Source organism: Astatotilapia calliptera, chromosome 4 (genome assembly GCF_900246225.1).
Source record: "Astatotilapia calliptera chromosome 4, fAstCal1.2, whole genome shotgun sequence".
NCBI classification, from domain to species: Eukaryota; Metazoa; Chordata; class Actinopteri; order Cichliformes; family Cichlidae; genus Astatotilapia; species Astatotilapia calliptera.
The window spans coordinates 1,926,352-1,940,238 of record NC_039305.1 but is presented as its reverse complement, the minus strand read 5'-3'; the positions used below and the strand labels follow the sequence as shown (position 1 = coordinate 1,940,238).

Genomic DNA, 13,887 nt, shown 5'->3' with positions numbered 1-13,887 from the left:
GTGTTTTTTTGTTGGAGTGAAATCATGATTCCTCTTATTCCGAGTCACCCCTCTCACGTCGCCCACATTGGCTTCTTTGCTTTTTCACTGTGTCTGATGTGAGGAAAATCAGGTGAGCTGCAATGTTGGGCGTGTCGTCAGACAGGTGTTGGTGTGGGATGCACCGCAGACAGAGAGGAGGAGGAGAGAGGAAGGTTATTTATGCCTCAGCAGGTCTGGAGGTTTGGATCTTACAGCGATGGCTTTCTACAAAGTGATGTGTTTGGCTGCTGGGCTGATGCTCCTGACCCAAGGTAAGAGCTCTCTGCACACACCTGCATCAGGAACGACTCAGAGGGTGAAAACACTCAGGAGCACAGCGCTTCACTTTAAAGTGACACTGCAGGAAAAGGAGGACTGGTGGTTTATTTTAGGTTCACAGATAAACGTGATGATCTGTTTGGTTTGGAAGCAGCTGAGAGGTTTTAACTTCTTTATTTCACCTTAACTTTTGTTGGTTTATTCAGTCAGCTTTGATTGACACACATCATTTATTCATGAGGATCTAAACGTGTGACAAAGGAGGATATCACCTTAACCTGATTAAGCTTAAACATTTCAGATCAATAACTGAGTTCCAGTACATGTACATATATCGTGTTTCAGAGCTCATGATCACATGATATAATAATATAAATGTCATATATAATACATGTTTTATTTAAAAATGTTCTCCTGATTCTTCAGTAGCAGTTTTACTTTCTGTCCTGGTCAATAAAGCTTCATTCAAACTTGGCTGTGATTCAAACCTCTCATAAAAGTTTCTTTATGAGAGGTTTGAATCTTTATGTTTATTAATGATTATTTGATGGTTGTTTATAACTTTAAAACTGCTCTCTGTGCGTATGACCGCTTTCTGCAGCTGCTGTCTTCACTACATGAATCACACTAATGGCATCTGAAAAAGAAACAGAGAGGATTATTTTTAATTTCCTCCAACAATAAAAGTTTGTTTTATAAATATTTGTCAATAAAATTAAAGCTACCCCGTCATTATTTAGTGACATTAAGTGTCGAGTGTCAGATTTAGTAAATATTTTAGATCTGCTTTCATGATCATATCTCAGTCTGCACAATGTGGACTGAAATGTTGTATCACTTTAGTTAAAATTTAAAAAATGTGTGTCTTTAATATTTAATTGGAAATATATTTAAGGGGAAAGCTGGCTGTCTTATTTCTTTAATTCAGTCATTCATGGGATTATTAGCTGCAGCTTAACCGACTGAGACGTTTCAAAAGGATGTTTGATCTCTGAGCTTTGGAGACGTTTTTTAAATGAAAAGTGTGACGGCGATGCGCAGCAGTTTGTCGTGCCAGTTAAAGATGTGATAACATCTTTAACAGTTAAAGATGTGATAACAGGTTTCATTCATCATAGCTCAGTGCAGGAAGTGCGTTAGATTCTGAGAAGGTGCCGCATCATTTGTGTCCAAACTACGGTGAGGAACTCTTGATCGTGGCTCAAGAGTTGGGAGTTCGCCTTGTAATCGGAAGGTTGCCGGTTCGAGCCCCGGCTTGGACAGTCTCGGTCGTTGTGTCCTTGGGCAAGACACTTCACCCGTTGCCTACTGGTGGTGGTCAGAGGGCCCGGTGGCGCCAGTGTCCGGCAGCCTCACCTCTGTCAGTGCGCCCCAGGGTGGCTGTGGCTACAATGTAGCTTGCCATCACCAGTGTGTGAATGTGTGTGTGACTGGGTGGATGACTGGATATGTAAAGCGCTTTGGGGTCCTTAGGGACTAGTAAAGCGCTATATAAATACAGGCCATTTACCATTTACCATTTTCTATGAAATGATGGAGGGTGGAAGATGAAAATACTGTGTGTGCAGCCCAGACCAACACACACACACACACACACAGATCAGGAAACTCTTTCGAGACAAACAGCACGATAACGATCCTCTCAGAAATGGAGGTAAAACCAGTCTATAGAACGAAAACATTAACAGTGTAAAAGGTAACCCCGCACACACACACACACACACACACACAAACTACCTACAAAGATAGTCTAAGGAGCTTAGAAAGAAAAGCGTCTGGACTTCTTTAAGTTGCTTGAAGACGTTTCACCTTCATCCGAGAAGCTTCTTCAGTTCTAAGGTCAAATGGTGGAGAGTCCCAGATTTAAACCCAGTGGGAGTTTCCCCCCAAAGAGGGACAAAGGACCCCCTGATGATCCTCTACCTAATCACATGAGTTAAGGTGTAAAAACGGGTGTGGGTCCCAATCAGCCAGGGTTTCGGGTGAGCTCATTGTGAAACCTGGCCCCACCCTATCATGTGATTTCCTGAGGTCAGATGGCCCAGGATGTGAGTGGGCGTTAAGGCGTCTGGGGACGCTCCAACTGGTAGAGGATCATCAGGGGGTCCTTTGTCCCTCTGTGGGGGGTTACTCCCACTGGGTTTAAATCTGGGACTCTCCACCATTTGACCTTAGAACTGAAGACGCTTCTCGGATGAAGGTGAAACGTCTTCAAGCAACTCAAAGAAGTCCAGACGCTTTTCTTTCTAAGCTCCTTAGACTATGATGACCTGGATGACTGAGAACATTCACAGACATACCTACAAAGATTGCGTTTAACAGATGGATGAAGCTGCCCACTGGCGTCATTGACTGCTTTGCTCGGTCAATGATTAGTTGGAATTATTGGAATGGAGTCCAGTGGGTGCCGTCATCCGTCTGTTAATGAAGAAATACCACAAATGTAAAACTAATGGAGTAAACAACACATACAGTACATATAAATATATATGAATATGTATACAAGTTGAAAATTTCCCAAAATACATTCAATTAATTAACAGGTGGCAGCATAAACAAAGCTGGTCACATAATCAAGATTTTAAAGGGTCTGTTAGTAGAGTCGCCTCACAGCAGCCGTGCTATTGGTCAGATGATGTCATTAAAATTCTCCAACATGGGGACTGACTCACTGCTACAGCCACTACTGGAGCTTCTGCTGGATGCTTATAGCTAACCACAGACAATCAACTTTCCCACTATTATTAACGACAGTGAACTAATCACAGAACAATGAATGGAGATCTTTTGTTTTAAAATGGTTTGTTTTCTGTGTTTCAGAGTCTGAGTCACAGCTGGATGGTAAGAAAAAGCTTCTTTGTGTAATGATTTAGTTTTATGTGTAATAAATCTTTAGTTTCATATGAATATTAGTTTGTGAGTGAACTGTAGACTCCAGGATCACTGTGTCCTCACTCAGCAGTTTGTAGTGCTGAGAGTTTACAGCTCCTACAGTAATGCTCACTCTGTGTTTTAATGTCGGTCTTCAGTTTGTGGTAAGGCGTCTCTGAACACCAGGATTGTAGGAGGACAGGTGGCCCCTGTTGGCAGCTGGCCCTGGCAGGTCAGTCTGCAAACATCTGGGTCCCACTTCTGTGGAGGATCCCTCATTAACAGTCAGTGGGTGCTGACTGCTGCTCACTGCTTTGAAATGTGAGTAATGAGGCTGAAGCTGCACTCTAAACATGATTTAAGGAAATTATGGAGGGTCCTAATCTGGGGGCTGAGGGTGGTAACAGGATAAATATTTAACAGGGCAGGAAGTCAAACTTTATATATGTTTTCTCGTCTATAACAATTGTAACAACTGTGCACTGTTCGTGTCGCTCCTGATGATCTCAGCAGTACTCCAACCGGTCTGACTGTGAATCTGGGCCTTCAGAGTCTACAGGGATCTAATCCCAATGCAGTGTCTCGGACAGTAACACAGATCATCAAACATCCAAACTACAACTCTGGTACCAACGACAACGACGTCTGCCTCCTGCAGCTCTCCTCACCGGTGACTTTCAGCAGCTACATTTCTCCCGTCTGCCTGGCAGCTTCAGACAGCATCTTCTACAGCGGTGTTAACAGCTGGGTCACCGGCTGGGGCAACATTGGAAGGGGAGGTGGGTCACTGGTTAGAACAGATTAATATTGTCTGAGGATGACAGGAAACAAACAGCTTCTCCAAAGTATCCATAAAGGAGCCTTTGTCTGCTTATTTTATGATTCTGTTGCTGAAGAGAAGCCTAAATGTTTCAGAAACTATGATTTATGAATTTATTCAAGGTTCAAGGTTCTTTATTTGACACATGCATAGTTATACAAGTATAACACACAGTGAAATGTAGCCTGACACGCATCTCGACATGTGCAAAAACTTTAGGGGGGGGGTGTAGAGGAAGAATGTATATATATATATATATATATATATATGTAGTATATACATTGGGTGAATGTGCAGTAGTAGCAGCAAGCAGGTGAATTCTGTACATTAATATGAATAGACATCTGACTATTTTACAGGATAGACAATATCAACATATTTAAAATTAAAGGAATTGAAATGTACATTGTGCCTTGGTTTAGTGTCTGGAAGAGTCCTGACTCAGTCAGTTATAGATGATGTGAGAGGGCGGGTGTGTGTGTTTAGGGCACGGATGGCTTGGGGATAGAAGCTCCTCTTGAGTCTCTCTGTCCTTGCCCGGAAGATGCGGAACCTTCTACCAGATTGCAGAAGTTGGAACAGTTTGTTGCCACGATGGGACGGGTCCTTCAGTATCTGCGCTGCTCTAGTCCGGCATCTCCTGGTGTAGGTGTCCTGAAGTGGGGGGAGAGCAATCCTGCAGCAGCGTTCTGCTGTACGGATCACTCTCTGGAGAGCTTTTTGGTCCTTCACACAGCTGTTCCCGAACCACGATGTCATGTTCTGTGTGAGGATGCTCTCCACAGCGCCTGTATAGAAAATCCTGAGGATCTTTGGAGAGACCCTGAACTTCCTCAGTTGTCGTAGGTGATACAGGCGCTGCCTAGCCTTTTTGGTCTGGACCTGAATGTGGGCAGCCCATGTCAGGTCTGAGGAGATGTGGACACCAAGATACTTGAAGGACTGCACCCTCTCCACTGGAGCTCCATTGATGATAATGGGCTTGTAGTCTCTGTGCTGACCCCTTCTGAAGTCCACCACCAGCTCCTTGGTCTTGCTGACGTTCAGCTGGAGGTGGTTGTCCTGGCACCACGATGCCAGATTCTTCACTTCATCCATGTAGGCCGCCTCATCGTTGTTGGAGATGGCACCCAACACCACTGTGTCGTCAGCAAACTTCACAATGGTGTTGGAGCCGTGGGTGGCCACACAGTCTGAAGTGTAGAGGGAGTAGAGCAGTGGCGAGAGGACACATCCCTGAGGTGCTCCTGTGTTGATGGTGATGCTGTTGGAGAAGCACCTGCCCACCCTCACCACCTGAGTTCTGCCAGTGAGGAAGTCCAACACCCATGCACACAGACGGCTGTTAAGTCCCAGATCCCTCAGCTTTGTGAACAGTCTGCAGGGCACTATTGTGTTAAACGCTGAACTGTAATCAACAAACAGCATTTGCACATAGTTACCCTGTTTCTTGTCCACGTGGCTGAGAGTGGTGTGTAGGACGTGGGCGATGGCATCCTCTGTGGATCTGTTGGATCTGTAGGCGAACTGCAGCGGATCTGTGGTGTCTGGGATGGAGGAGGAGATGATGTTCTTCAGCAGCCTCTCAAACACCTTCATTACTACCGAGGTCAGTGCAACTGGCCGGTAATCGTTCAGAAATGAGGGGTTGCTGTTCTTGGGCACAGGGGATGATGGTGGATCTTTTGAAGCATGTGGGGACCACAGACTTCGCCAGGGACTCGTTGAAGATGTAAGTGAACACACCTGCTAGCTGGTCAGCACAGCAGCGCAGCAGACGGCCGGTGTTGCCGCCTGGCCCCGCCGCTTTCCTTGTGTTCACTCTCCTCAGTGCCGCTCGGACGTCACGCTCCGCGATGCTGGTCACCGGTCTCTCGCTGATGACGTCACTGTCCTCGAAAAGTCAAAAATTCACCAAGTTTCTGAGCCAACCTCAAAGGAAATGTTTGTAAAAAAGAAACTGGTCTCATGCAGTTTCGTTTTTGATGATAAACCTGTGCGCGTGGAGGGGAAACAGACTTTATAAACACTAAAAGAAACATGGACTGAATTATTTGGGAAATGTCTGAAGCATCAAAGATAGAGATACGAACAGAACGTCAAAAACACTTTTAAAAACTGATTGTGCCTCTTTTTTTTTTTTTACATTTAATCAGATTTGTCTGGTGGTTCAATATATACAGCTTTCTGTCATGTGACCACTGAAAGTTGGAAATCCTTTGAGTTAAAACTTATTCACCACCAGAATAAATGCCTGGAAGTGGAACGATGCTTTGTTTACTGTTCAGGTTTCTACCTTTAATCTGTCACACGCTGTTTATTAAACAGATTTTGTTTTTTTACCCCTTCAGTGCCCCTTCCTTCTCCACAAAACCTGATGGAGGTGGAGGTTCCTGTTGTGGGAAACAGGCAGTGTAACTGTAACTATGGAGTGGGATCAATCACTGACAACATGATCTGTGCCGGGTTAAGTGCAGGAGGAAAGGACTCCTGTCAGGTGATTGTTGTTACCTGTGTTTGGCACATTTTCACCTTCTAGAGTTTCTTCTCCTCAGCTAACAGTAAATGTTTCTGCTCTCAAAGGGGGATTCAGGAGGTCCAATGGTGATCAAGCAGAGCGGTCGCTGGATTCAGGCGGGAGTCGTCAGTTTTGGGAATGGTTGCGCCTTGCCTAATTTTCCAGGAGTCTACGCCAGAGTATCCCAGTACCAGACTTGGATCAACAGCAAGATCTCCTCCAACCAGCCGGGCTTCATGACGTTCACGTCCACTGGGACCAACAGTGACCTCAGTGTCTCCTGCACAGGACTGCCACCAGTGCCAACCACCACACCTACTAACACCACCACCACCACCACCACTACAACCCCCACACTTCCAACAACCACCAATCATCCAACAACCACAACCCCCCCAGCAACCCCCGCCACACCTACAAATACAATACTTCCAACAACCACGCTGCATCTGACCACTGCCCAACGTGAGGACCCATCATGACAATACTTTATTAAAGAAAACATTCTAACCTTGAGTCTATTATACACTACATGAACTTGAACTGATGGGTTCATGTGGTTAAAGTTTTTAAGATTTCTTTGTGTTTGCCTCTGGTTTTGTCCTCAGCTGTAGTCTGTGGACAAGCTCCGAGGAATTCACACATTTTCGGGGGAACCTTGCTTGCGTCTGTGGGCTCGTGGCCGTGGATGGCGAGCCTGCAGAAAAATGGAAATCACGTGTGTGGTGGGACTCTGGTAGCCTTGGACTCTGTGCTGAGTGACGCCAGCTGTTTCTCAAGGTGAGTTGGAGCTGTAGTTTGGCCGGATGATCATACAGTTAATTTGCCTCGGACTAGGAAATATTCAGTAAATCTGAAGGCTGTTTAGATTTTTCAGTCATGATGGCACTCTGGCCCTAATAGGCCACATTTTTTTTCTGTGGTGTACTTCATTTCCTGGTAATTTAATTCTTTAAACTGCATAGATGGTTTAGGTACCATAGTGTACATTTATAAAAGATGACCCCAGTATCTTGGTGAGGCGTGTAATAGGACACACATTAAGAAGTTGCACTAATAATAATAATAATAATGGATTGCATTTATATAGCGCTTTTCGAGGCACCCTTAAAGCGCTTTACAATGCCACTATTCATTCACTCTCACATTCACACACTGGTGGAGGCAGCTACAGTTGTAGCCACAGCTGCCCTGGGGCAGACTGGTTAGAAGACGAACTGCCAACTCTTTGAGCCACGACCGCACTAAGCTGTTTCAAGCCAGCATGAAAATAATTACAGGAAAGGATTTAAACAGACACATTTACATGTAAATACATATTAGCCACCTAGCTACACACCTTCCTTGGTTGCTCATAACTTTTCTCTTTTTGGCAGTGCTCTCCCTGGTAGTACTGCAGCTTCTGCACGTGTCTATTACACACTTTGGTGGGATGTTGGTTAAAATTTTTAAAGATCTGCTGGGGATTAGACATTTTTCATGATGCTATTGATTGATAGAGCTCATAGTGAGCAGTAGACTCATTTACTTATTCAAAATCTAATTCAACAGATTTTATTTAATATATATATATATATATATATAAAAAAAAAAAAAACACCCAGCACGCCCCTGCGGGCGGTTTATCCTTCAAGCTCGGGTCCTCTACCAGAGGCCTGGGAGCTTGAGGGTCCTGCGCAGTATCTTAGCTGTTCCCAGGACTGCGCTCTTCTGGACAGAGATTTCCGATGTTGTTCCCGGGATCTGCTGGAGCCACTCGCCTAGCTTGGGAGTCACCGCACCTAGTGCTCCGATTACCACGGGGACCACCGTTACCTTCACCCTCCACATCCTCTCGAGCTCTTCTCTGAGCCCTTGGTATTTCTCCAGCTTCTCGTGTTCCTTCTTCCTGATATTGCTGTCATTGGGAACCGCTACATCAATCACTACGGCCGTCTTCTTCTGTTTGTCTACCACCACTATGTCCGGTTGGTTAGCCACCACCATTTTGTCCGTCTGTATCTGGAAGTCCCACAGGATCTTAGCTCGGTCATTCTTCACCACCCTTGGGGGCATCTCCCATTTTGACCTCGGGACTTCCAGGTTATACTCGGCACAGATGTTCCTGTACACTATGCCGGCCACTTGGTTATGGCGTTCCATGTATGCCTTGCCTGCTAGCATCTTGCACCCTGCTGTTATGTGCTGGATTGTCTCTGGGGCATCTTTACACAGCCTGCACCTGGGGTCTTGCCTGGTGTGATAGACCCCAGCCTCTATGGATCTTGTGCTCAGAGCTTGTTCTTGTGCTGCCATGATTAGTGCCTCTGTGCTGTCTTTCAGTCCAGCTTTGTCCAGCCACTGGTAGGATTTCTGGATATCAGCCACCTCCTCTATCTGCCGGTGGTACATACCGTGCAGGGGCCTGTCCTTCCATGATGGTTCCTCGTCTCCCTCCTCTTTCTTGGGTTTCTGCTGCCTGAGGTATTCACTGAGCACTCGGTCAGTTGGGGCCATCTTCCCAATGTATTCTTGGATGTTCGTTGTCTCATCCTGGACTGTGGTGCTGACACTCACCAGTCCCCGGCCCCCTTCCTTCCGCTTAGCGTACAGCCTCAGGGTGCTGGACTTGGGGTGAAACCCTCCATGCATGGTAAGGAGCTTTCTTGTCTTTATGTCAGTGGCTTCTATCTCCTCCTTTGGCCAGCCTATTACCCCAGCAGGGTACCTGATCACGGGCAGGGCGTACGTGTTGATGGCCCGGATCTTGTTCTTACCATTCAGCTGACTCCTCAGGACTTGCCTGACCCTCTGCAGGTACTTGGTGGTTGCAGCCTTTCTAGCGGCCTCTTCATGGTTCCCATTTGCCTGCGGGATCCCCAGGTACTTGTAACTGTCCTCTATGTCTGCAATGTTGCCTTCTGGTAGTTCAATCCCCTCAGTTCTGACTACCTTCCCTCTCTTTGATACCATCCGACTACACTTCTCCAGTCCGAACGACATTCCAATGTCATTGCTGTATAGCCTGGTAGTGTGGATCAGTGAATCGATGTCTCGTTCACTCTTGGCATACAGCTTGATGTCATCCATGTACAGGAGGTGGCTGACAACTGCTCCGTTCCGTAGTCGGTATCCGTAGCCAGTCTTGTTAATGATCTCACTGAGGGGGTTCAGGCCTATGCAGAACAGCAGTGGGGACAGAGCATCTCCTTGGTAGATCCCGCACTTGATGGTGACTTGTGCTATGGGCTTGGAGTTGGCCTCTAGTGTTGTACGCCACATCCCCATTGAGTTCCTGATGAAGGCTCTTAGGGTCCCATTGATCTTGTACAATTCTAGGCATTCCAGTATCCAGCTGTGGGGCATTGAGTCATAGGCCTTCTTGTAGTCAATCCAGGCAGTGCACAGGTTGGTCAGTCTGGTCTTGCAGTCTCGGCTGATTGTTCTGTCTACCAGTAGCTGGTGTTTTGCGCCTCTGGTATTCTTGCCAATTCCTTTCTGTGTCCCGCTCATGTATTGACCCATGTGCCTGTTCATCTTAGCCGATATGATGCCTGATAGGAGCTTCCATGTAGTACTGAGGCAGGTTATTGGTCGGTAGTTGGAGGGGACCGGTCCCTTCTTGGGGTCCTTGGGGATCAGGACCGTCCGGCCTTCAGTTAGCCATTCCGGGTGTCTCTCGTTAACTAGCAGCTGGTTCATTTGTGCTGCCAGACGCTCGTGGAGTGCAGTCAGCTTCTTCAGCCAGTAGGCATGAACCATGTCGGGCCCTGGTGCTGTCCAACTAACCCCGGCGGAAGGGGCTACATGAATAGGATGAGGGACCTATATATATATATATATATATATATATATATATATATATATATATATATATATATATATATATATATATATATGGCGTAAATCTTTTTAAAACTGAACATGTCCTCATTCTTACAACTGATTCAGCGTGTTGTGGTCCATTTCATGGCAGCATTTTCTGGAGACTTCTTTCTCAAACAAACTATGTCTAACCGGTGTTTTGCCAGTGGTTACGGTGGATCGGCAAGCCACACTTTAACCCCTCCCAGCCTTGTTCTTGAGGTAATGTCACACCTGTGGTCATGGATGCTGCTCTGCTCTGCATGGAGTTCATGAAGTTAAATATATACCTCTTTAATTAGAACCAGGCCTGAATGTCACCAGGTTCAAATCTGTAAAACTTGGGTCCCATGAAGTTGAGTGTAAAGGTGTAGATCTTGTTTGAAGCTGATGAAGTTTATGTTTGTGTGCTTCGTTCCTCCCACAGCTCCCCTGTAGCGTCCGAGTGGACTGTCGTGTTGGGGCGTCTGAAGCTAAATGGATCCAACCCCTTTGAGGTGACGCTGAATGTGACAAATATCACTCTGAGCAACACGACCGGGACCAACATAGCCATCCTCCGTCTATCTGCCCAGCCCACCCTGACCGACTACATCCAGCCCATCTGCTTGGACAACGGGAGAACCTTCGCCGAGGGCTTGGCGTGCTGGGCGGCCGGTTGGAGTCCTGGAAGAGGAGGAGGTGAGTCAGCAACATGAAGGCTGACAGAGTTCTGCCCAGACTCTGCACCAGTCCATCTCTCAGATTACACATGTGGACCACTGCACTTACAGTTTCTTTAGTCAAACATCAGGATTTTCTTATCTTTCATGATGTTAGCTGAGGAAGTTATGCAGCAGTTTCAGACCTCGGTGGTAAACTGTGGGAACTCATCATCGAGTGAGAGCATCTGTACAGACGTGTTTGCACTGCAGCAGGTAAATGACTGGATTCTTCTTCTTATAACACTGTCTGCTGACATGTTGTTTAATTTGGATTTAGCTGTTTATTACAGTCACATGTTGAATTTGGATAGTTCATCATCTTGAGTTTCCAGAGTGCTTACAATCTTTAGAAACATGTAAGAAGTTCCAGCTCTGAAATTTCAGTTTTCATTTTTGGCCAGTTAGATTTAATTTAAGAGTGTCTCTGTATCTTTGTTTTAAACCTTTAAAAAACATTATTAGAGGGAAAAACATGGCAACCAAATAATATTAGATATGATTTTCTGATTTTAAATTGAATTCCCGTCTCTTTGTTCAGGGTGATTCTGGCGGCCCGCTGATGTGTAAGCAGGGCGGCTCTTGGTTCCAGGCGGTCGTGTTAACAGCTCCAAGCTCCTCTGCCAGGAGGAGACGAAGCTCAGTCATGACCTTCACCAGAGTGAGCTCCTTTGACTCCTTCCTGACGAAGACGCTGGGGACACTCTTGTCTCCAGCCTCCAACACCACCATCACTAACCCCACCAATGTCTCCGTCACCACCACCACCATGGCCACCACAACTCGCTCGAATTGTTTGTTTGACAGCAGCGAGGGTCGTCCTGCTCACTCCTTCATCTTTGTCTTCATCCATCTCCTCAGCCTCGCCTTTTGTCTCCAGCTCTGCCTTTAGAGAACCCAAACTTGATTCACATGATGTGATGGACACAGATGAATGTGAACAAGCTTGACTTTGAGACTTTACAGGCTTAAAACTTTGTCTGCTAATCTTTGAGTTTATTTGTAACTGGTTATCTAAGAGTTCAGTGGTGAAGCTGTGGAGGATCAAATTGGACGTGAAATTCTACTTGATGAATTATCATCACAATTAGAAGTGGCTGTCAAGTCCGTCTCAGGGCCTTTCTCAGAGCCAGAATTACAGACCATGTACATGCTAACATGGGCACTCCATCGTGGATGTTCAAGGCTTGGGAAATCTTTTTGTAGCCTAAGCCTGCCTTAAATTTCTCAATAACTTTATCCCTGACCTGTCTGGTGTGTTCTTTGGACTTCATGGTGTTGTTGCTCCCAATATTCTCTTAGACAACCTCTGAGGCCGTCACAGAGCAGCTGTATTTGTACTGACATTAGATTACACACAGGTGCACTTTATTTAGTCATTAGCACTCATCAGGCAACGTCTATGTGCAACTGACTGCACTCAGACCAAAGGGGGCTGAATAATTACGCACACCCCACTTTGCAGTTATTTATTTGTAGAAAATGTTTGGAATCATGTATGATTTTCGTTCCACTTCTCACGTGTGCACCACTTTGTGTTGGTCTTTCACGTGGAATTCCAATAAAATTGATTCATGTTTGTGGCTGTAATGTGACAAAATGTGGGAAAGTTCAAGGGGGCCGAATACTTTTGTAAGCCACTGTATGTTCTTGGCAGCTGAGACCCCGCTTTACGAAAGGAGTTACAAATTGGAAGAATTTTGAAAAAATAGATGCTAACCCGCACCCAGAAATAAGCGGAGCACCTGAGAACCCGGGCATGCCATTACCAGCCTGAAATTCATAATATTTTATGAATCTATTATTATCCATATTGTTTATGAATTACGACAGATCCTCAATAGGCCGGAAATGTAGCTTAACTATTGTTTTATTGTAGGTAAAGTTCACAGTTTCCTTCTGATCCGTTTTGATTTCAATATGAATATTTTCGATATGGTTCCGACACTGGTATGTAATCTGGTTTGTTAAAGCTCAGTGTAACGACATCTCCATAGGTACCCTGTATTTTGACAGCATGCAGCAGAAGCAAATAGATGTCACCAACAAGCTATGGCGTCACAATGTCAGAATAACAAAAGAAATGGTAACAGCCAGCCGTTATATCCGCGGGATACAGGGCAAACTTGCGCTCGAAAATTAACCAGACCCCTAGTGTGACACCAAGCATATATGCAAGGGGGGGGGGATAAACTCTGAGATGATATATTCCACCAGATGAAAATTCAGACTTTTTCTGAATTGGGTTATATTTGAGAAAAATATCAAATTCAATACGTCTAAGGCAGGCATCATCAATCTGTGATCTCAGCATGTTAGGATCCTCATAAAAACCATAAAAAAATATTTTTTGCTTATCAACATCAGCGGGCTTCTGCTCTGCATCACTCTTTTTCCTCCATTCAAAGTATGCCATATCATTTGGAAGATTGAACCATGTATAGGGATAGGAAATTTTAATGACAGCCACCTCCCAGGGCCCATCGAGATAGAGATACTGGGCGAGATCCTCACGGAAACTGCTACTCGTGTTATTTTTAAATACATTTAGGCTAGCGTTTGAAGGTAGTGTTACGTAAAAGCCTTGAGACCTGAGAGTCATGTCACCAGCATGAAATGAGGTGGAAGGTTTTTATTTTAGGTTTTTAAGGTCACTGGCTTTAATCCAGCTATTAAACTTTTCAGGCCAGTTTCCCCATTTGACAGGAAATACATTTGCCCCCTCTGTTTACGTTTTGTCAGAATGCTCTCTATATGATACAGCTTACCCACAACCACATTGATTTTCTGTGGCTCATGCTCGTAAAAACCACAGATAATTAGTTCCCCATCGT

At 45.3% G+C, this 13,887-nt stretch overlaps 1 protein-coding gene across 1 annotated transcript; it reads left to right on the top strand.

Annotated features, from left to right (window-relative positions):
* Positions 1–238: 238 nt before the first annotated feature.
* LOC113021430 (transmembrane protease serine 9-like) lies at positions 239–11,946 on the top strand. The gene is made up of 10 exons (XM_026166093.1): positions 239–293; positions 3,121–3,141; positions 3,330–3,403; positions 3,644–3,950; positions 6,343–6,488; positions 6,575–6,869; positions 7,118–7,289; positions 10,780–11,033; positions 11,172–11,269; positions 11,595–11,946. The coding sequence occupies exons 1-10, from the start codon at positions 239–241 to the stop codon at positions 11,943–11,945; spliced, it is 1,773 nt and encodes a 590-aa protein (XP_026021878.1). The 3' UTR covers position 11,946.
* The last annotated feature ends 1,941 nt before the right edge of the window (positions 11,947–13,887 follow it).

Bases quoted from the DNA above. Each gene is read 5' to 3' on its own strand.
- LOC113021430 (XM_026166093.1), top strand. From the start codon at position 239: ATGGCTTTCTACAAAGTGATGTGTTTGGCTGCTGGGCTGATGCTCCTG. The intron at 3,951-6,342 runs GTGGGTCACTGG...TTACCCCTTCAG, and splicing joins GGGCAACATTGGAAGGGGAG to TGCCCCTTCCTTCTCCACAA. The intron at 6,870-7,117 runs CAACAACCACCA...TTTTGTCCTCAG, and splicing joins CACTACAACCCCCACACTTC to CTGTAGTCTGTGGACAAGCT.